Source organism: Salmo salar, chromosome ssa06 (genome assembly GCF_905237065.1).
Source record: "Salmo salar chromosome ssa06, Ssal_v3.1, whole genome shotgun sequence".
Lineage (NCBI taxonomy): Eukaryota > Metazoa > Chordata > Actinopteri > Salmoniformes > Salmonidae > Salmo > Salmo salar.
The window spans coordinates 8190744-8215012 of record NC_059447.1 but is presented as its reverse complement, the minus strand read 5'-3'; the positions used below and the strand labels follow the sequence as shown (position 1 = coordinate 8215012).

At 49.2% G+C, this 24269-nt stretch overlaps 1 protein-coding gene across 2 annotated transcripts in view; it reads right to left on the bottom strand.

Moving 5' to 3' along the window:
* Positions 1 to 24269, bottom strand: part of LOC106606251 (rho GDP-dissociation inhibitor 2) — an 89235-nt gene that overhangs the window by 25620 nt on the left and 39346 nt on the right. For both annotated transcript variants that reach the window (XM_045719693.1, XM_045719692.1), the window contains exon 3: positions 21051 to 21134. In XM_045719693.1, the coding sequence (XP_045575649.1) occupies positions 21051 to 21134 (84 nt within the window). The remainder of the gene's footprint in view (positions 1 to 21050; positions 21135 to 24269) is intronic.

The window sequence follows — 24269 nt, the reverse complement described above, 5'->3', positions numbered from 1 at the left end:
TTCCCTGTGTCTGGTCTCTGACTGTTCCCTGTGTCTGGTCTCTGACTGTTCCCTGTGTCTGGTCTCTGACTGTTCCCTGTGTCTGGTCTCTGACTGTTCCCTGTGTTTGGTCTCTGTGTCTGGTCTCTGACTGTTCTCTGTGCCTGGTCTCTGACTGTTCTCTGTGCCTGGGCTCTGACTGTTCTCTGTGCCTGGGCTCTGACTGTTCTCTGTGCCTGGGCTCTGACTGTTCTCTGTGTCTGGGCTCTGACTGTTCTCTGTGTCTGGGCTCTGACTGTTCTCTGTGTCTGGGCTCTGACTGTTCTCTGTGTCTGGGCTCTGACTGTTCCCTGTGTCTGGTCTCTGACTGTTCTCTGTGTCTGGGCTCTGACTGTTCCCTGTGTTTGGTCTCTCTGACTGGTCTCTGTCTGGTCTCTGACTGTTCTCTGTGTCTGGTCTCTGTCTGGTCTCTGACTGTTCTCTGTGTCTGGTCTCTGACTGTTCCCTGTGTTTGGTCTCTGACTGTTCCCTGTGTCTGGTCTCTGACTGTTCCCTGTGTCTGGTCTCTGACTGTTCCCTGTGTCTGGTCTCTGACTGTTCTCTGTGTCTGGTCTCTGACTGTTCCCTGTGTCTGGTCTCTGACTGTTCCCTGTGTCTGGTCTCTGACTGTTCCCTGTGTCTGGTCTCTGACTGTTCCCTGTGTCTGGTCTCTGACTGTTCCCTGTGTCTGGTCTCTGACTGTTCCCTGTGCCTGGTCTCTGACTGTTCCCTGTGCCTGGTCTCTGACTGTTCCCTGTGCCTGGGCCCTGACTGTTCCTTGTGCCTGGGCCCTGACTGTTCTCTGTGTCTGGGCCCTGACTGTTCTCTGTGTTTGGTCTCTGTGGCTGGTCTCTGACTGTTCCCTGTGTCTGGTCTCTGACTGTTCCCTGTGTCTGGTCTCTGACTGTTCCCTGTGTCTGGTCTCTGACTGTTCCCTGTGTCTGGTCTCTGACTGTTCCCTGTGTCTGGTCTCTGACTGTTCCCTGTGTTTGGTCTCTGTGTCTGGGCTCTGACTGTTCTCTGTGCCTGGGCTCTGACTGTTCTCTGTGTCTGGGCTCTGACTGTTCTCTGTGCCTGGGCTCTGACTGTTCTCTGTGCCTGGGCTCTGACTGTTCTCTGTGCCTGGGCTCTGACTGTTCTCTGTGCCTGGGCTCTGACTGTTCTCTGTGCCTGGGCTCTGACTGTTCTCTGTGTCTGGGCTCTGACTGTTCTCTGTGTCTGGGCTCTGACTGTTCCCTGTGTCTGGTCTCTGACTGTTCTCTGTGTCTGGGCTCTGACTGTTCCCTGTGTTTGGTCTCTGTGTCTGGTCTCTGACTGTTCCCTGTGTCTGGTCTCTGTCTGGTCTCTGACTGTTCGCTGTGTTTGGTCTCTGACTGTTCCCTGTGTCTGGTCTCTGACTGTTCCCTGTGTCTGGTCTCTGACTGTTCCCTGTGTCTGGTCTCTGACTGTTCCCTGTGTCTGGTCTCTGACTGTTCCCTGTGTTTGGTCTCTGACTGTTCTCTGTGGCTGGTCTGTGACTGTTCCCTGTGTCTGGTCTCTGACTGTTCCCTGTGTCTGGTCTCTGACTGTTCCCTGTGTCTGGTCTCTGACTGTTCCCTGTGCCTGGTCTCTGACTGTTCCCTGTGCCTGGGCTCTGACTGTTCCCTGTGTCTGGGCTCTGACTGTTCCCTGTGTCTGGGCTCTGACTGTTCCCTGTGTCTGGGCTCTGACTGTTCTCTGTGTCTGGGCTTTGACTGTTCCCTGTGTCTGGTCTCTGACTGTTCCCTGTGTTTGGTCTCTGACTGTTCCCTGTGTCTGGTCTCTGACTGTTCCCTGTGTCTGGTCTCTGACTGTTCTCTGTGTCTGGTCTCTGACTGTTCCCTGTGTCTGGTCTCTGACTGTTCCCTGTGTTTGGTCTCTGACTGTTCTCTGTGGCTGGTCTCTGACTGTACCCTGTGTCTGGTCTCTGACTGTTCCCTGTGTCTGGTCTCTGACTGTTCCCTGTGTCTGGTCTCTGACTGTTCCCTGTGCCTGGTCTCTGACTGTTCCCTGTGTCTGGGCTCTGACTGTTCTCTGTGTCTGGGCCCTGACTGTTCTCTGTGTCTGGGCTCTGACTGTTCTCTGTGTTTGGTCTCTGTGTCTGGTCTCTGACTGTTCTCTGTGGCTGGTCTCTGACTGTTCCCTGTGTCTGGTCTCTGACTGTTCCCTGTGTCTGGTCTCTGACTGTTCCCTGTGTCTGGTCTCTGACTGTTCCCTGTGTCTGGTCTCTGACTGTTCCCTGTGTCTGGTCTCTGACTGTTCCCTGTGTTTGGTCTCTGTGTCTGGTCTCTGACTGTTCTCTGTGCCTGGGCTCTGACTGTTCTCTGTGCCTGGGCTCTGACTGTTCTCTGTGCCTGGGCTCTGACTGTTCTCTGTGTCTGGGCTCTGACTGTTCTCTGTGTCTGGGCTCTGACTGTTCTCTGTGTCTGGGCTCTGACTGTTCTCTGTGTCTGGGCTCTGACTGTTCTCTGTGTCTGGGCTCTGACTGTTCTCTGTGTCTGGGCTCTGACTGTTCCCTGTGTCTGGTCTCTGACTGTTCTCTGTGTCTGGTCTCTGACTGTTCCCTGTGTTTGGTCTCTCTGACTGGTCTCTGTCTGGTCTCTGACTGTTCTCTGTGTCTGGTCTCTGTCTGGTCTCTGACTGTTCCCTGTGTTTGGTCTCTGACTGTTCCCTGTGTTTGGTCTCTGACTGTTCCCTGTGTCTGGTCTCTGACTGTTCCCTGTGTCTGGTCTCTGACTGTTCCCTGTGCCTGGGCTCTGACTGTTCCCTGTGTCTGGGCTCTGACTGTTCCCTGTGTCTGGGCTCTGACTGTTCCCTGTGTCTGGGCTCTGACTGTTCTCTGTGTCTGGGCTCTGACTGTTCCCTGTGTCTGGTCTCTGACTGTTCCCTGTGTTTGGTCTCTGTGTCTGGTCTCTGACTGTTCTCTGTGTCTGGTCTCTGACTGTTCTCTGTGTCTGGTCTCTGACTGTTCTCTGTGTCTGGTCTCTGACTGTTCTCTGTGTCTGGGCTCTGAGTGTTCTCTGTGTCTGGGCTCTGAGTGTTCTCTGTGTCTGGGCCCTGACTGTTCTCTGTGTCTGGGCTCTGACTGTTCTCTGTGTCTGGTCTCTGACTGTTCCCTGTGTTTGGTCTCTGTGTCTGTTCTCTGTGTCTGGTCTCTGACTGTTCTCTGTGTCTGGTCTCTGACTGTTCTCTGACTGTTCTCTGTGTCTGGTCTCTGACTGTTCCCTGTGTTTGGTCTCTGACTGTTCCCTGTGTTTGGTCTCTGACTGTTCCCTGTGTCTGGTCTCTGACTGTTCCCTGTGTCTGGTCTCTGACTGTTCCCTGTGTCTGGTCTCTGACTGTTCCCTGTGTCTGGTCTCTGACTGTTCCCTGTGTCTGGTCTCTGACTGTTCCCTGTGTCTGGTCTCTGACTGTTCCCTGTGTCTGGTCTCTGACTGTTCCCTGTGTCTGGTCTCTGACTGTTCCCTGTGCCTGGGCTCTGACTGTTCCCTGTGTCTGGGCTCTGACTGTTCCCTGTGTCTGGGCTCTGACTGTTCCCTGTGTCTGGGCTCTGACTGTTCCCTGTGTCTGGGCTCTGACTGTTCCCTGTGTCTGGTCTCTGACTGTTCTCTGTGTCTGGTCTCTGACTGTTCTCTGTGTCTGGTCTCTGTGTCTGGGCTCTGACTGTTCTCTGTGTCTGGGCTCTGACTGTTCTCTGTGTCTGGGCTCTGACTGTTCTCTGTGTCTGGGCTCTGACTGTTCTCTGTGTCTGGGCCCTGACTGTTCTCTGTGTCTGGGCCCTGACTGTTCTCTGTGTCTGGGCTCTGACTGTTCTCTGTGTCTGGGCTCTGACTGTTCCCTGTGTCTGGTCTCTGACTGTTCTCTGTGTCTGGGCTCTGACTGTTCTCTGTGTCTGGGCTCTGACTGTTCCCTGTGTCTGGTCTCTGACTGTTCCCTGTGTTTGGTCTCTGACTGTTCCCTGTGTCTGGTCTCTGACTGTTCCCTGTGTCTGGTCTCTGACTGTTCCCTGTGTTTGGTCTCTGACTGTTCCCTGTGTCTGGTCTCTGACTGTTCCCTGTGTCTGGTCTCTGACTGTTCCCTGTGTCTGGTCTCTGACTGTTCCCTGTGTCTGGTCTCTGACTGTTCCCTGTGTCTGGTCTCTGACTGTTCCCTGTGCCTGGTCTCTGACTGTTCCCTGTGCCTGGTCTCTGACTGTTCCCTGTGCCTGGGCTCTGACTGTTCCCTGTGTCTGGGCTCTGACTGTTCCCTGTGTCTGGGCTCTGACTGTTCCCTGTGTCTGGGCTCTGACTGTTCTCTGTGTCTGGGCTCTGACTGTTCCCTGTGTTTGGTCTCTGTGTCTGGACTCTGACTGTTCCCTGTGTCTGGTCTCTGACTGTTCTCTGTGTCTGGTCTCTGACTGTTCTCTGTGTCTGGTCTCTGTGTCTGGGCTCTGACTGTTCTCTGTGTCTGGGCTCTGACTGTTCTCTGTGTCTGGGCTCTGACTGTTCTCTGTGTCTGGGCTCTGACTGTTCTCTGTGTCTGGGCTCTGACTGTTCTCTGTGTCTGGGCTCTGACTGTTCTCTGTGTCTGGGCTCTGACTGTTCCCTGTGTCTGGTCTCTGACTGTTCTCTGTGTCTGGGCTCTGAGTGTTCTCTGTGTCTGGGCCCTGACTGTTCTCTGTGTCTGGGCTCTGACTGTTCTCTGTGTCTGGTCTCTGACTGTTCCCTGTGTTTGGTCTCTGTGTCTGGTCTCTGACTGTTCTCTGTGGCTGGTCTGTGACTGTTCCCTGTGTCTGGTCTCTGACTGTTCCCTGTGTCTGGTCTCTGACTGTTCCCTGTGTCTGGTCTCTGACTGTTCCCTGTGTCTGGTCTCTGACTGTTCCCTGTGTCTGGTCTCTGACTGTTCCCTGTGTTTGGTCTCTGTGTCTGGTCTCTGACTGTTCTCTGTGCCTGGGCTCTGACTTTTCTCTGTGCCTGGGCTCTGACTGTTCTCTGTGCCTGGGCTCTGACTGTTCTCTGTGCCTGGGCTCTGACTGTTCTCTGTGTCTGGGCTCTGACTGTTCTCTGTGTCTGGGCTCTGACTGTTCTCTGTGTCTGGGCTCTGACTGTTCCCTGTGTCTGGTCTCTGACTGTTCTCTGTGTCTGGTCTCTGACTGTTCCCTGTGTTTGGTCTCTCTGACTGGTCTCTGTCTGGTCTCTGACTGTTCTCTGTGTCTGGTCTCTGACTGTTCCCTGTGTTTGGTCTCTGACTGTTCCCTGTGTTTGGTCTCTGACTGTTCCCTGTGTCTGGTCTCTGACTGTTCCCTGTGTCTGGTCTCTGACTGTTCCCTGTGTCTGGTCTCTGACTGTTCCCTGTGTCTGGTCTCTGACTGTTCCCTGTGTCTGGTCTCTGACTGTTCCCTGTGTCTGGTCTCTGACTGTTCTCTGTGGCTGGTCTCAGACTGTTCCCTGTGTCTGGTCTCAGACTGTTCCCTGTGTCTGGTCTCAGACTGTTCCCTGTGTCTGGTCTCAGACTGTTCCCTGTGTCTGGTCTCAGACTGTTCCCTGTGTCTGGTCTCTGACTGTTCCCTGTGTCTGGGCTCTGACTGTTCCCTGTGTCTGGGCTCTGACTGTTCCCTGTGTCTGGGCTCTGACTGTTCCCTGTGTCTGGGCTCTGACTGTTCCCTGTGTCTGGGCTCTGACTGTTCCCTGTGTCTGGGCTCTGACTGTTCCCTGTGTCTGGGCTCTGACTGTTCTCTGTGTCTGGTCTCTGACTGTTCCCTGTGTTTGGTCTCTGTGTCTGGGCTCTGACTGTTCCCTGTGTCTGGTCTCTGACTGTTCTCTGTGTGTGGTCTCTGACTGTTCTCTGTGTGTGGTCTCTGACTGTTCTCTGTGTGTGGTCTCTGACTGTTCTCTGTGTCTGGTCTCTGACTGTTCTCTGTGTCTGGTCTCTGTGTCTGGGCTCTGACTGTTCTCTGTGTCTGGGCTCTGACTGTTCTCTGTGTCTGGGCCCTGACTGTTCTCTGTGTCTGGGCCCTGACTGTTCTCTGTGTCTGGGCTCTGACTGTTCTCTGTGTCTGGGCTCTGACTGTTCCCTGTGTCTGGGCTCTGACTGTTCCCTGTGTCTGGGCTCTGACTGTTCCCTGTGTCTGGGCTCTGACTGTTCCCTGTGTCTGGTCTCTGACTGTTCTCTGTGTCTGGTCTCTGACTGTTCTCTGTGTCTGGTCTCTGACTGTTCTCTGTGTCTGGTCTCTGACTGTTCTCTGTGTCTGGTCTCTGACTGTTCTCTGTGTCTGGTCTCTGACTGTTCTCTGTCTGGGCTCTGAGTGTTCTCTGTGTCTGGGCCCTGACTGTTCTCTGTGTCTGGGCTCTGACTGTTCCCTGTGTTTGGTCTCTGTGTCTGGTCTCTGACTGTGCTCTGTGCCTGGTCTGTGACTGTTCCCTGTGTCTGGTCTCTGACTGTTCCCTGTGTCTGGTCTCTGACTGTTCCCTGTGTCTGGTCTCTGACTGTTCCCTGTGTCTGGTCTCTGTGCCTGGGCTCTGACTGTTCTCTGTGCCTGGGCTCTGACTGTTCTCTGTGCCTGGGCTCTGACTGTTCTCTGTGTCTGGGCTCTGACTGTTCTCTGTGTCTGGGCTCTGACTGTTCTCTGTGTCTGGGCTCTGACTGTTCTCTGTGTCTGGGCTCTGACTGTTCTCTGTGTCTGGGCTCTGACTGTTCTCTGTGTCTGGTCTCTGACTGTTCTCTGTGTCTGGTCTCTGACTGTTCCCTGTGTTTGGTCTCTCTGACTGGTCTGTGTCTGGTCTCTGTCTGGTCTCTGACTGTTCTCTGTGTCTGGTCTCTGACTGTTCCCTGTGTTTGGTCTCTGACTGTTCCCTGTGTCTGGTCTCTGACTGTTCCCTGTGTCTGGTCTCTGACTGTTCCCTGTGTCTGGTCTCTGACTGTTCCCTGTGTCTGGTCTCTGACTGTTCCCTGTGTCTGGTCTCTGACTGTTCCCTGTGTCTGGTCTCTGACTGTTCCCTGTGTCTGGTCTCTGACTGTTCCCTGTGTCTGGTCTCTGACTGTTCCCTGTGTCTGGTCTCTGACTGTTCCCTGTGTCTGGTCTCTGACTGTTCCCTGTGTCTGGTCTCTGACTGTTCCCTGTGTCTGGTCTCTGACTGTTCCCTGTGTCTGGTCTCTGACTGTTCCCTGTGTCTGGTCTCTGACTGTTCCCTGTGTCTGGTCTCTGACTGTTCCCTGTGTTTGGTCTCTGACTGTTCTCTGTGTCTGGTCTCTGACTGTTCCCTGTGTTTGGTCTCTGTGTCTGGTCTCTGACTGTTCCCTGTGTTTGGTCCCTGTGTCTGGTCTCTGACTGTTCTCTGTGTCTGGGCTCTGACTGTTCTCTGTGTCTGGGCTCTGACTGTTCTCTGTGTCTGGGCTCTGACTGTTCTCTGTGTCTGGGCTCTGACTGTTCTCTGTGTCTGGGCTCTGACTGTTCTCTGTGTCTGGGCTCTGACTGTTCTCTGTGTCTGGGCTCTGACTGTTCTCTGTGTCTGGGCTCTGACTGTTCTCTGTGTCTGGTCTCTGACTGTTCCCTGTGTTTGGTCTCTGTGTCTGGTCTCTGACTGTTCTCTGTGTCTGGTCTCTGACTGTTCCCTGTGTTTGGTCTCTCTGACTGGTCTCTGTCTGGTCTCTGACTGTTCTCTGTGTCTGGTCTCTGTCTGGTCTCTGACTGTTCTCTGTGGCTGGTCTCTGACTGTTCCCTGTGTCTGGTCTCTGACTGTTCCCTGTGTCTGGTCTCTGACTGTTCCCTGTGTCTGGTCTCTGACTGTTCCCTGTGTCTGGTCTCTGACTGTTCCCTGTGTCTGGGCTCTGACTGTTCTCTGTGTCTGGGCTCTGACTGTTCTCTGTGTCTGGGCTCTGACTGTTCTCTGTGTCTGGGCTCTGACTGTTCCCTGTGTCTGGGCTCTGACTGTTCTCTGTGTCTGGGCTCTGACTGTTCCCTGTGTTTGGTCTCTCTGACTGGTCTCTGTCTGGTCTCTGACTGTTCTCTGTGTCTGGTCTCTGTCTGGTCTCTGACTGTTCTCTGTGTCTGGTCTCTGACTGTTCCCTGTGTCTGGTCTCTGACTGTTCCCTGTGTCTGGTCTCTGACTGTTCTCTGTGTCTGGGCTCTGACTGTTCTCTGTGTCTGGGCTCTGACTGTTCCCTGTGTCTGGTCTCTGACTGTTCTCTGTGTCTGGTCTCTGACTGTTCCCTGTGTTTGGTCTCTCTGACTGGTCTCTGTCTGGTCTCTGACTGTTCTCTGTGTCTGGTCTCTGTCTGGTCTCTGACTGTTCTCTGTGTCTGGTGTCTGACTGTTCGCTGTGTCTGGTCTCTGACTGTTCCCTGTGTCTGGTCTCTGACTGTTCCCTGTGTCTGGGCTCTGACTGTTCCCTGTGTCTGGTCTCTGACTGTTCCCTGTGTCTGGTCTCTGACTGTTCCCTGTGTCTGGTCTCTGACTGTTCCCTGTGTCTGGTCTCTGACTGTTCCCTGTGTCTGGTCTCTGACTGTTCCCTGTGTCTGGTCTCTGACTGTTCCCTGTGTCTGGGCTCTGACTGTTCCCTGTGTCTGGTCTCTGACTGTTCCCTGTGTTTGGTCTCTGTGTCTGGTCTCTGACTGTTCCCTGTGTTTGGTCCCTGTGTCTGGTCTCTGACTGTTCCCTGTGTCTGGGCTCTGACTGTTCTCTGTGTCTGGGCTCTGACTGTTCTCTGTGTCTGGGCTCTGACTGTTCTCTGTGTCTGGGCTCTGACTGTTCTCTGTGTCTGGGCTCTGACTGTTCTCTGTGTCTGGGCTCTGACTGTTCTCTGTGTCTGGGCTCTGACTGTTCTCTGTGTCTGGGCTCTGACTGTTCTCTGTGTCTGGGCTCTGACTGTTCTCTGTGTCTGGGCTCTGACTGTTCCCTGTGTTTGGTCTCTGTGTCTGGTCTCTGACTGTTCTCTGTGTCTGGTCTCTGACTGTTCGCTGTGTTTGGTCTCTGACTGTTCCCTGTGTTTGGTCTCTCTGACTGTTCCCTGTGTTTGGTCTCTCTGACTGTTCTCTGTGTCTGGTCTCTGACTGTTCTCTGTGTCTGGTCTCTGACTGTTCCCTGTGTTTGGTCTCTGTGTCTGGTCTGTGACTGTTCCCTGTGTTTGGTCCCTGTGTCTGGTCTCTGACTGTTCTCTGTGTCTGGTCTCTGACTCTTCCCTGTGTTTGGTCTCTCTGACTGTTCTCTGTGTCTGGTCTCTGACTGTTCTCTGTGTCTGGTCTCTGACTGTTCCCTGTGTTTGGTCTCTGTGTCTGGTCTGTGACTGTTCCCTGTGTTTGGTCCCTGTGTCTGGTCTCTGACTGTTCTCTGTGTCTGGTCTCTGACTGTTCCCTGTGTCTGGTCTCTGACTGTTCCCTGTGTCTGGGCTCTGACTGTTCCCTGTGTCTGGGCTCTGACTGTTCCCTGTGTCTGGGCTCTGACTGTTCCCTGTGTCTGGGCTCTGACTGTTCCCTGTGTCTGGGCTCTGACTGTTCCCTGTGTCTGGGCTCTGACTGTTCCCTGTGTCTGGGCTCTGACTGTTCCCTGTGTCTGGGCTCTGACTGTTCCCTGTGTCTGGGCTCTGACTGTTCCCTGTGTCTGGTCTCTGACTGTTCCCTGTGTCTGGGCTCTGACTGTTCTCTGTGTCTGGGCTCTGACTGTTCTCTGTGTCTGGTCTCTGACTGTTCTCTGTGTCTGGTCTCTGACTGTTCTCTGTGTCTGGGCTCTGACTGTTCTCTGTGTCTGGGCTCTGACTGTTCTCTGTGTCTGGGCTCCTACTGTTCTCTGTGTCTGGGCTCTGACTGTTCCCTGTGTTTGGTCTCTGTGTCTGGTCTCTGACTGTTCGCTGTGTTTGGTCTCTGACTGTTCCCTGTGTTTGGTCTCTGACTGTTCCCTGTGTTTGGTCTCTCTGACTGTTCTCTGTGTCTGGTCTCTGACTGTTCTCTGTGTCTGGTCTCTGACTGTTCTCTGTGTCTGGTCTCTGACTGTTCTCTGTGTCTGGTCTCTGACTGTTCTCTGTGTCTGGTCTCTGACTGTTCTCTGTGTCTGGGCTCTGACTGTTCCCTGTGTCTGGGCTCTGACTGTTCCCTGTGTCTGGGCTCTGACTGTTCCCTGTGTCTGGGCTCTGACTGTTCCCTGTGTCTGGGCTCTGACTGTTCCCTGTGTCTGGGCTCTGACTGTTCCCTGTGTCTGGGCTCTGACTGTTCCCTGTGTCTGGGCTCTGACTGTTCCCTGTGTCTGGGCTCTGACTGTTCCCTGTGTCTGGGCTCTGACTGTTCCCTGTGTCTGGGCTCTGACTGTTCCCTGTGTCTGGGCTCTGACTGTTCCCTGTGTCTGGGCTCTGACTGTTCCCTGTGTCTGGGCTCTGACTGTTCCCTGTGACTGTTCCCTGTGCCTGGTCTCAGACTGTTCCCTGTGCCTGGTCTCAGACTGTTCCCTGTGCCTGGTCTCAGACTGTTCCCTGTGCCTGGGCTCAGACTGTTCCCTGTGCCTGGGCTCAGACTGTTCCCTGTGTCTGGGCTCTGACTGTTCCCTGTGTCTGGTCTCTGACTGTTCTCTGTGTCTGGTCTCAGACTGTTCCCTGTGCCTGGTCTCAGACTGTTCCCTGTGCCTGGTCTCAGACTGTTCCCTGTGCCTGGTCTCAGACTGTTCCCTGTGTCTGGTCTCAGACTGTTCCCTGTGTCTGGTCTCAGACTGTTCCCTGTGTCTGGTCTCAGACTGTTCTCTGTGTCTGGTCTCTGACTGTTCTCTGTGTCTGGGGTTTATAGATAAAATATAAGTCCCAAATGGCACCCTATTCCCTATATAGTGCACTACTTTTTACCAGGGCCCAATGGCAACCTATTCCTCTACATAGTGCACTACTTTTGACTAGAACCCACTCTAGAACCCTCTGATCACAGATACAGCACAGTAATGGGTGTTTAATACATTTAAACTCTACACTTTAACCTGCTGTAAAAGCCTTATCACGGAGGAGGAGGAGGACAGGGGAAGGAGGAAGAAGAGGAGAGATAAAAGGAGAGAGATGAACAGAGAAAAGAGTGATGATGGTGTTGAGGGGGAAGAAGGAATGAGAGGAGAGATAAATGGAGAGAGATGAAGAGAACAGAGTGATGATGGTGTTGAAAGGAAGAGAGGGAAGGAGGAGAGTAGAAGAATGAAGCAGAGGAGAGATAAATGGAGAGAGATGAAGAGAACAGAGTGATGATGGTGTTGAAAGGAAGAGAGGGAAGAAGGAAGCAGTAGAGATAAAAGGGAAAGGAGAGCACTGATGTGTTGTGGTGGACACACACAGCCCTGCCCCCTCCCTAGACCTAGTTTAACAGTAACTCCTGGTATTACCAGTTAACATCAAAGTCACATCAGACAACCATTACACTCTCAGAAAAAAAGGGTTTGGCTGTCCTCATAGGAGAACCCTTTAGCTCTCTCTCTCTCAAGACAGGATCAGACATTGGTCCCCTGGAGAGTGCTTCTCACTGAGACTGAAAAAATGGGTCAACAATAGAACAACCTCTCTCTCCCTCACCCTCCCTCTAACTCCCTCTCTCCCTCCCTCTCTCAGTCTGCTGTGGTAAAAACCCACAAGCTGCAGACAGAGAGAACCAGCACATCACATGCAGGTATATCAGGCATCTCTTTTCCCTCTCTGTCTCTCTCACCCTCTCTGTCTCTCTCAACCTCCCTCTCTCTCCATCCCTACCCCTTAGCTTCCCTCTCTCTTATTTCAGTGTCCTCTTTCCATCAGAAAATCCTTTGACTCTATATAGAATAGGTTGTAGCGAGAATGGAGGAGGGAGCAGCGTAGGGAAAGGAGCTTAGTTCTCTCAAATTATGTGCAAATTTTGTTTACATCTCTGTTAGTGAGCATTTCTCCTTAGCCAAGATAATCCATCCACCTGACAGGTGTAGCATACCAAGAAGCTGATTAAACAGCATAATCATTACACAGGTGCACCTTGTTCTGGGGACAATAAAAGGCCACTATAAAATGTTCAGTTTTGTCACACAACGCAATACCATAGATGTCTCAAGTTTTGAGGGAGCGTGTATTTGGCATGCTGACTGCAGGAATGTCCACCAGAGCTGTTGCCAGAGAACTGAATGTTCATTTCTCTTCCATAAGCCGCCTCCAATGTCGTTTTAGAGAATTTGGCCGTACGGCCAACAGACCACGTGTATGGCGTCGTGTGGGCGAGCGGTTTGCTGATATTAACATTGTGAACATCCCTGTTTATTATCTATTGTCACACCCTGATCTGTTTCACCTGTCTTTGTGATTGTCTCCACCCCCCTCCAGGTGTCGCCCATCTTCCCCATTATCCCCTGTGTATTTATACCAGTGTTCTTTGTTTGTCTGTTGCCAATTCGTCTTGTTTGTAAAGTCAACCAGCGTTTTTGTATCAGCTCCTGCTTTTCCCCAGTCTCTCTTTTCTCGTCCTCCTGGTGTTTGACCCTTGCCTGTCCTGACCCTGAACCTGCCCGCCTGACCACTCTGCCTACCCCTTACCCTGAGCCTGCCTGCCATCCTGAACCTTTGCCCCACCTCTGGATTACCGACCTCTGCCTGACCTGAGCCTGCCTGCCGTCCTGAACCTTTGCCCGTTGCTGTAATAAATGTTGTTACTTCAACACGGTCTGCATCTGGATCTTACCTTGACTCCTGATATCTACAGTGGGGGAAAAAAGTATTTGATCCCCTGCTGATTTTGTACGTTTGCCCACTGACAAAGAAATGATCAGTCTATAATTTTAATGGTAGGTTTATTTGAACAGTGAGAGACCGAATAACAACAAAAATATCCAGAAAAACGCATGTTAAAAATGTTATAAATTGATTTGCATTTTAAATGAGGGAAATAAGTATTTGACCCCTCTGCAAAACATGACTTAGTACTTGGTGGCAAAACCCTTGTTGGCAATCACAGAGGTCAGACGTTTCTTGTAGTTGGCCACCAGGTTTGCACACATCTCAGAAGGGATTTTGTCCCACTCCTCTTTGCAGATCTTCTCCAAGTCATTAAGGTTTCGAGGCTGATGTTTGGCAACTCGAACCTTCAGCTCCCTCCACAGATTTTCTATGGGATTAAGGTCTGGAGACTGGCTAGGCCACTCCAGGACCTTAATGTGCTTCTTCTTAAGCCTCTGCTTTGTTGCCTTGGCCGTGTGTTTTGGGTCATTGTCATGCTGGAATACCCAACCACGACCCATTTTCAATGCCCTGGCTGAGGGAAGGAGGTTCTCACCCAAGATTTGACGGTACATGGCCCCGTCCATCGTCCCTTTGATGCGGTGAAGTTGTCCTGTCCCCTTAGCAGAAAAACATCCCCAAAGCATAATGTTTCCACCTCCATGTTTGATGGTGGGGATGGTGTTCTTGGGGTCATAGGCAGCATTCCTCGTCCTCTAAACACAGCGAGTTGAGTTGATGCCAAAGAGCTCCATTTTGTCTCATCTGACCATAACACTTTCACCCAGTTGTCCTCTGAATCATTCAGATGTTCATTGGCAAACTTCAGACGGGCATGTATATGTGCTTTATTGAGCAGGGGGACCTTGCGGGCGCTGCAGGATTTGAGTCCTTCACGGCGTAGTGTGTTACCAATTGTTTTCTTGGTGACTATGGTCCCAGCTGCCTTGAGATCATTGACAAGATCCTCCCGTGTAGTTCTGGGCTGATTCCTCACCGTTCTCATGATCATTGCAACTCCACGAGGTGAGATCTTGCATGGAGCCCCAGGCCGAGGGAGATTGACCGTTCTTTTGTGTTTCTTCCATTTGCGAATAATCGCACCAACTGTTGTCACCTTCTCACCAAGCTGCTTGGCGATGGTCTTGAAGCCCATTCCAGCCTTGTGTAGGTCTACAATCTTGTCCCTGACATCCTTGGAGAGCTCTTTGGTCTTGGCCATGGTGGAGAGCTTGGAATCTGATTGATTGATTGCTTCTGTGGACAGGTGTCTTTTATACAGGTAACAAACTGAGATTAGGAGCACTCCCTTTAAGAGTGTGCTCCTAATCTCAGCTCGTTACCTGTATAAAAGACACCTGGGAGCCAGAAATCTTTCTGATTGAGAGGGGGTCAAATACTTATTTCCCTCATTAAAATGCAAATCAAATTTATAACATTTTTGACATGCGTTTTTCAGGATTTTTTTGTTGTTATTCTGTCTCAAATAAACCTACCATTAAAATTATAGACTGATCATTTCTTTGTCAGTGGGCATACATACAAAATCAGCAGGGGATCAAATACTTTTTTCCCTCACTGTATATTATTGTTATTTTATTGTGTTACTTTTAATTATATTTGTTTTTTATTGTATTTTTTATTAATTGTTTTACCAAATATTTTGTTACTTACTTTTTTTAAACTACACATTGTTGGTTACGGGCTTGTAAGTAAGCATTTCACGGTAAGGGCTACAGCTGTTGTATTCGACACCTGACAAATAAAAATGGACTTGAAGCAAGCGCACTATTCTTCAGGAAAATTAAGTTTTCTATTTTACGGTGTACTGTCATGTACGAGAGGCATCAAAGGCCTTTCAATCGATGCTTCAAGATGTCCTGTACCCAAGAAAGCGAAGGTAACTGAACTTAATGACTATCGCCCCGCAGCACTCACTTCTGTCATCATGAAGTGCTTTGAGAGACTAGTTAAGGATCACCTCCACCTAACCTGACAACCTAGACACACTACAATTCACATACTGCCCCAACAGATCTACGGACGACGCAATCGCCTTTGCACTTCACACTGCCCTATCCAACTTGAACAAGAAAAATACCTACAGTATGTAAGAATCAAGGGTTGGAACCGGCTCAGGGAACAAATCTGAAAAACGAAGAAAAAAAATTGAGGAACAGAACCAGAACCGAGAACAAAATGTAACTATACCGTTCCGGAACAGAAACATTATTTTAAAAGCATGGGAAACAGTTTATAACATTATTTTAAGTTCCGTGCATTTTTTCAAACCCTCTGTCACTCAGAAATGTATTCCAGTGTCTGCCTGCATGCCAGCTGAACATCTTTACCAGTGTGTGAGTGTGTAGGCCAGCTGCCCCTCCCCCTCCCTCTGCCCTTCTGAAGCTTAGTCTACTGTAGCTACTGACGTTACAAGGGTGATTCAGAAATTAAGGAGAGATTTTTAATTAGAGAAGAATGGATTAACTTTTTCAATGCTAATTAAGAATACTATCGTTATCACGTTACACATTGTTGTTTTTTTAACTCTAAAAACGTGTTTTTATAAAAATGTTGGTGCCGCTCTGCTCACAAGCTTGTTAGCTAGCTCTGATCTAGCTCTCAAACTCTAGGCGGCATTATGTACTGTATAACGTAATGATGAAGAGCTATCTGTGGTCCAACATTAGTTAAGCCAACTCTATGAAGTATCTACATTACAGCATCGGTCTCTCTATGCTACTGTGCTAGCTTATACATGTTGTAGGGAACCGTCACAGACGCTGCTCTCTCGCTCTGCCTCTATCGCTGTGTATCTCTCTCTCTCTGTATCTCTCTCTCTCTCTCTGTATCTCTCTCTCTCTCTCTCTCTCTGTATCTCTCTCTCTCTGCCTCTATCTCTGTATACCTCTCTCTGTATCTCTCTCTCTAACTCGCTCTCTCTGCCTCTATCTCTGTATACCTCTCTCTGTATCTCTCTCTCTAACTCGCTCTCTCTGCCTCTATCTCTGTGTACCTCTCTCTCTGTACCTCTCTCTCTAACGCTCTCTCTCTAACGCTCTCTCTCTCTCTGCATCTCTCTCTCTCTGCATCTCTCTCTCTCACTGCATCTCTCTGCAGCTCTCTCACTGCGTCTCTCTCTCTGCGTCTCTCTCTCTCACTCTGCGTCTCTCTCTCTCACTCTGCGTCTCTCTCTCTCACTCTGCGTCTCTCTCTCTCTCACTCTGCGTCTCTCTCTCTCTCACTCTGCGTCTCTCTCTCTCACTCTGCGTCTCACTCTGCGTCTCTCTCACTCACTCTGCGTCTCTCTCACTCTCTCACTCTGCGTCTCTCTCACTCTCTCACTCTGCGTCTCTCTCACTCTCTCACTCTGCGTCTCTCTCACTCTCTCACTCTGCGTCTCTCTCACTCTGCGTCTCTCTCACTCTCTCACTCTGCGTCTCTCTCACTCTCTCACTCTGCGTCTCTCTCACTCTCTCACTCTGCGTCTCTCTCACTCTCTCACTCTGCATCTCTCTCTCTCTCTGCATCTCTCTCTCTCTCTCTCTGCATCTCTCGCTCTCTCTCAATCTGCATCTCTCTCTCTCTCACTCTGCATCTCTCTCTCTAACTCTGCATCTCTCTCTCTCACTCTGCATCTCTCTCTCTCTCTCACTCTGCATCTCTCTCTCTCTCTCACTCTGCATCTCTCTCTCTCTCTCACTCTGCATCTCTCTCTACCTCTCTCTCTACCTCTCTCTATCTCTCTCAATTCAATTCAAGGGGCTTTATTGGCATGGGAAACACATGTTAACATTGCCAAAGCAAGTGAAGTAGATAATATACAAAAGTCTCAATCTCTCTCTGGAGCTCTCGCTACATCTCTCTCTCTCTGCCTCTCTGTGCAGCTCTCTCTCTCTGTTTCTCTCTCTCTCGGATGGTTCTATCGCCTAGCAACCAGGTGACCTTTCCTATTTGTCTCAGTCTGTTTGTATTTGTATGTGTGTGTGTGTGTGTGTGTGTGTGTGTGTGTGTGTGTGTGTGTGTGTGTGTGTGTGTGTGTGTGTGTGTGTGTTGGTTGTCCTTTGTGAAATAGAAGATAGTGGTGTATACCTAGATATCATCTCATTCGAGGGAAGCCCCTCCGCACCCACCCACCCACACAATCACCCACCCACCCGCCCAACACACCCACCAGACACCACACACACGGTCCTCCACAGTCTCCGGCTCTATGGGAGGATGACATCATCATGGCCACACACACACACACACACACACACACACACACACACACACACACACACACACACACACACACACATTCAGTTACTGTATATCCACATACAGACACAGACAGACAGATACACCCACCAGTGCATACACAGTCCCCAAGAACAGGATCCAGCGCCTGGTCTTTCTCCATCCCAGAATAACAGTGGAACAAAACCATACATACCCTCATCCCACCACTGAATTCATTCATATTGGAGCCTCATCCCACCACTGAATTCATTCATATTGGAGCCTCATCTCACCACTGAATTCATTCATATTGGAATCTCATCCCACCACTGAATTCATTCATATTGGAGCCTCATCCCACAATAGAATTAATTCATATTGGAGCCTCATCCCACCACTGAATTCATTCATATTGGAGCCTCATCCCACTACACTGAATTCATTCATATTGGAGCCTCATCCCACTACACTGAATTCATTCATATTGGAGCCACATCCCACCACTGAATTCATTCATATTGGAGCCACATCCCACCACTGAATTCATTCATATTGGAGCCACATCCCACCACTGAATTCATTCATATTGGAGCCACATCCCACCACTGAATTCATTCATATTGGAGCCACATCCCACCACTGAATTCATTCATATTGGAGCCTCATCCCACCACTGAATTCATTCATATTGGAGCCACATCCCACCACTGAATTCATTCATATTGGAGCCACATCCCACCACTGAATTCATTCATATTGGAGCCTCATCCCACCACTGAATTCATTCATATTGGAGCCACATCCCACAATAGAATTCATTCATATTGGAGCCTCATCCCACCACTGAATTCATTCATATTGGAGCCTCATCCCACTACACTGAATTCATTCATATTGGAGCCACATCCCACCACTGAATTCATTCATATTGGAGCCTCATCCCACCACTGAATTCATTCATATTGGAGCCACATCCCACCACTGAATTCATTCATATTGGAGCCACATCCCACCACTGAATTCATTCATATTGGAGCCACATCCCACCACTGAATTCATTCATATTGGAGCCTCATCCCACTACACTGAATTCATTCATATTGGAGCCTCATCCCACTACACTGAATTCATTCATATTGGAGCCTCATCCCACCACTGAATTCATTCATATTGGAGCCACATCCCACTACTGAATTCATTCATATTGGAGCCTCATCACACCACTGAATTCATTCATATTGGAGCCACATCCCACAATAGAATTCATTCATATTGGAGCCTCATCGCACCACTGAATTAATTCATATTGGAGCCTCATCCCACCACTGAATTCATTCATATTGGAGCCTCATCCCACTACACTGAATTCATTCATATTGGAGCCACATCCCACAACTGAATTCATTCATATTGGAGCCACATCCCACTACACTGAATTCATTCATATTGGAGCCTCATCCCACCACTGAATTCATGCATATTGGAGCCTCATCCCACTACACTGAATTCATTCATATTGGAGCCTCATCCCACCACTGAATTCATTCATATTGGAGCCTCATCCCACCACTGAATTCATTCATATTGGAGCCTCATCCCACCACTGAATTCATTCATATTGGAGCCTCATCCCACTACAGAATTCATTCATATTGGAGCCTCATCCCACCACTGAATTCATTCATATTGGAGCCTCATCCCACCACTGAATTCATTCATATTGGAGCCTCATCCCACCACTGAATTCATTCATATTGGAGCCACATCCCACAACTGAATTCATTCATATTGGAGCCTCCTCCCACTACACTGAATTCATGCATATTGGAGCCTCATCCCACTACACTGAATTCATTCATATTGGAGCCACATCCCACAACTCAATTCATTCATATTGGAGCCACATCCCACCACTAAATTCATTCATATTGGAGCCACATCCCACTACACTAAATTCATTCATATTGGAGCCACATCCCACCACTGAATTCATTCATATTGGAGCCTCATCACACTACTGAATGCATTCATATTGGAGCCTCATCACACCACTGAATTCATTCATATTGGAGCCACATCCCACTACACTGAATTCATTCATATTGGAGCCACATCCCACTACACTGAATTCATTCATATTGGAGCCTCATCCCACCACTGAATTCATTCATATTGGAGCCTCATCACACCACTGAATTCATTCATATTGGAGTCACATCCCACAACTGAATTCATTCATATTGGAGCCTCATCCCACCACTGAATTCATTCATATTGGAGCCTCATCCCACCACTGAATTCATTCATATTGGAGCCTCATCCCACTACACTGAATTCATTCATATTGGAGCATCATCCCAATTCACTGAATTCATTCATATTGGAGCCACATCGCACCACTGAATTCATTCATATTGGAGCCTCATCCCACCACTGAATTAATTCATATTGGAGCCTCATCCCACCACTGAATTCATTCATATTGGAGCCTCATCCCACTACACTGAATTCATTCATATTGGAGCCACATCCCACCACTGAATTCATTCATATTGGAGCCACATCCCACCACTGAATTCATTCATATTGGAGCCACATCCCACCACTGAATTCATTCATATTGGAGCCTCATCCCACCACTGAATTCATTCATATTGGAGCCTCATCCCACCACTGAATTCATTCATATTGGAGCCACATCCCACCACTGAATTCATTCATATTGGAGCCTCATCCCACCACTGAATTCATTCATATTGGAGCCTCATCCCACTACACTGAATTCATTCATATTGGAGCCTCATCCCACCACTGAATTCATTCATATTGGAGCCTCATCCCACTACACTGAATTCATTCATATTGGAGCCTCATCCCACCACTGAATTCATTCATATTGGAGCCTCATCCCACAACTGAATTCATTCATATTGCAGCCACATCCCACTACACTGAATTCATTCATATTGGAGCCGAATCCCACCACTGAATTCATTCATATTGGAGCCTCATCCCACTACACTGAATTCAGAGAGTTACACATAATAGATGGAGAGATAGTGAGGGCAGGAGAGGGATGGAGAGATAGTGAGGGCAGGAGAGGGATGGAGGGATGGAGAGATAGTGAGTGCAGGAGAGGGATGGAGAGATAGTGAGGGCAGGATGGGGATGGAGGGATGGAGATATAGTGAGGGCAGGATGGGGATGGAGAGATGGAGATATAGTGAGGGCAGGATGGGGATGGAGGGATGGAGATATAGTGAGGGCAGGATGGGGATGGAGGGATGGAGATATAGTGAGGGCAGGATGGGGATGGAGATATAGTGAGGGCAGGAGAGGGATGGAGGGATGGAGAGATAGTGAGGGCAGGATAGGGATGGAGGGATGGAGAGATAGTGAGGGCAGGATAGGGATGGAGGGATGGAGAGATAGTGAGGGCAGGATAGGGATGGAGGGAAGGAGAGTTAGTGAGGCCCGGAGAGGGATGGAGAGATAGTGAGGGCAGGAGAGGGATGGAGGGATGGAGAGATAGTGAGGGCAGGAGAGGGATGGAGGGATGGCGAGATAGTGAGGGCAGGAGAGGGATAAGGGATGGTGAGATAGTGAGGGCAGGAGAGGGATGAGGGATGGTGAGATAGTGAGGGCAGGAGAGGGATGAGGGATGGTGAGATAGTGAGGGCAGGAGAGGGATGAGGGATGGTGAGATAGTGAGGACAGGAGAGGGATGGAGAGATAGTGGTGAGATATGAGAGAAAGGATGGATAGGGATAAAGTTGTGGTATTTACCTGAGAGGTCCATGGTGATAGGACCAGGGATAAAGGAGTGGTATTTACCTGAGAGGTCCATGGTGATGGGACCAGGGATAAAGGAGTGGTATTTACTTGAGAGGTCCATGGTGATGGGACCAGGGATAAAGGAGTGGTATTTACTTGAGAGGTCCATGGTGATCAGACCAGGGATAAAGGAGTGGTATTTACCTGAGAGGTCCATGGTGATCTGACCAGGGATAAAGGAGTGGTATTTACCTGAGAGGTCCATGGTGATAGGACCAGGGATAAAGGAGTGGTATTTACCTGAGAGGTCGATGGTGATCTGACCAGGGATAAAGGAGTGGTATTTACCTGAGAGGTCCATGGTGATAGGACCAGGTGCTTGGTCGCACATCAGGGTCAGTCTGGTGACCTGGACATTGGGAATGGTCGGGTCTGAAAAAACACACAGAGAGATGGTTCAGAGAAGGTGTGTGTGTGTGTTCTTGTTGGTAATATTGAGTTATAGCTATTATTAATGCAGCAGTAACACCAGATACCAGGATGAATCAACTCTATTAGACAGAGGATTATTACAGCAGCAGTAACACCAGATACCAGGATGAATCAACTCTATTAGACAGAGGATTATTACAGCAGCAGTAACACCAGATACCAGGATGAATCAACTCTATTAGACAGAGGATTATTACAGCAGCAGTAACACCAGATACCAGGATGAATCAACTCTATTAGACAGAGGATTATTACAGCAGCAGTAACACCAGATACCAGGATGAATCAACTCTATTAGACAGAGGATTATTACAGCAGCAGTAACACCAGATACCAGGATAAATCAACTGTATTAGACAGCATTACTAACATTACTGTGGTCTTTGATGCAGGGCCCAGTACCAACATTAGTGTGGTCTTTGATGCAGGGCCCAGAACTAACATTACTGTGGTCTTTGATGCAGGGCCCAGAACTAACATTACTGTGGTCTTTGATGCAGGGCCCAGTACCAACCTTACTGTGGTCTTTGATGCAGGGCCCAGAACTAACATTACTGTGGTCTTTGATGCAGGGCCCAGTACCAACATTACTGTGGTCTTTGATGCAGGGCCCAGAACTAACATTACTGTGGTCTTTGATGCAGGGCCCAGAACTAACATTACTGTGGTCTTTGATGCAGGGCCCAGTACTAACATTAATGTGGTCTTTGATGCAGGGCCCAGAACTAACATTACTGTGGTCTTTGATGCAGGGCCCAGAACTAACATTACTGTGGTCTTTGATGCAGGGCCCAGTACCAACATTACTGTGGTCTTTGATGCAGGGCCCAGTACTAACATTACTGTGGTCTTTGAAGCAGGGCCCAGAACTAACATTACTGTGGTCTTTGATGCAGGGCCCAGAACTAACATTACTGTGGTCTTTGATGCAGGGCCCAGTACCAACATTACTGTGGTCTTTGATGCAGGGCCCAGAACTAACATTACTGTGGTCTTTGATGCAGGGCCCAGAACTAACATTACTGTGCCTTGCAATAGAAGTGATTCCATGTCAATTGCTACAAAGCACACACACAGTAAAACACACTGACCACAGTAACACAGTAAGACACAGTAACACACACTGACCACAGTAACACACACTGACCACAGTAACACAGTAAGACACAGTAACACACACTGACCACAGTAACACACACTGACCACAGTAACACAGTAACACACACTGACCACAGTAACACAGTAACACACACTGACCACAGTAACACAGTAAGACACAGTAACACACACTGACCACAGCAACACAGTAAGACACAGTAACACACACTGACCACAGCAACACAGTAAGACACAGTAAGACACACTGACCACAGTAACACAGTAAGACACACTGACCACAGCAACACAGTAAGACACAGTAACACACACTGACCACAGTAACACAGTAAGACACACTGACCACAGCAACACAGTAACACACACTGACCACAGTAACACACACTGACCACAGTAACACACACTGACCACAGTAACACAGTAAGACACACTGACCACAGTAACACAGTAAGACACACTGACCACAGTAACACAGTAAGACACACTGACCACAGTAACACAGTAAGACACACTGACCACAGTAACACAGTAAGACACACTGACCACAGTAACACAGTAAGACACACTGACCACAGTAACACAGTAAGACACAGTAACACACACTGACCACAGTAACACAGTAAGACACACTGACCACAGTAACACACACTGACCACAGTAACACAGTAAGACACAGTAAGACACACTGACCACAGTAACACAGTAAGACACAGTAAGACACACTGATCACAGTAACACAGTAAGACACAGTAACACACTGACCACAGTAACACAGTAAGACACAGTAAGACACACTGACCACAGTAACACACTGACCACAGTAACACAGTGAGACAGTAAGACACACTGACCACAGTAACACACACTGACCACAGTAACACAGTAAGACACAGTAAGACACACTGACCACAGTAACACAGTAAGACACAGTAACACACACTGACCACAGCAACACAGTAAGACACAGTAACACACACTGACCACAGCAACACAGTAAGACACAGTAACACACACTGACCACAGTAACACAGTAAGACACAGTAACACACACTGACCACAGCAACACAGTAAGACACAGTAACACACACTGACCACAGTAACACAGTAACACACACTGACCACAGCAACACAGTAAGACACACTGACCATAGTAACACAGTAACACACACTGACCACAGTAACACAGTAAGACACAGTAACACACACTGACCACAGCAACACAGTAAGACACAGTAACACACACTGACCACAGTAACACAGTAAGACACACTGACCACAGCAACACAGTAAGACACAGTAAGACACACTGACTACAGCAACACAGTAAGACACAGTAAGACACACTGACCACAGCAACACAGTAAGACACAGTAACACACACTGACCACAGTAACACAGTAAGACACACTGACCACAGTAACACAGTAACACACACTGACCACAGCAACACAGTAAGACACAGTAACACACACTGACCACGGTAACACAGTAAGACACAGTAACACACACTGACCACAGTAACACAGTAAGACACACTGACCACAGTAACACAGTAAGACACAGTAAGACACACTGACCACAGTAACACAGTAAGACACAGTAAGACACACTGACCACAGCAACACAGTAAGACACAGTAACACACACTGACCACAGTAACACAGTAAGACACAGTAAGACACACTGACCACAGCAACACAGTAAGACACAGTAAGACACACTGACCACAGTAACACAGTAAGACACACTGACCACAGTAACACAGTAAGACACACTGACCACAGTAACACACACTGACCACAGTAACACAGTAAGACACAGTAAGACACACTGACCACAGTAACACAGTAAGACACAGTAACACACACTGACCACAGCAACACAGTAAGACACAGTAACACACACTGACCACAGCAACACAGTAAGACACAGTAACACACACTGACCACAGTAACACAG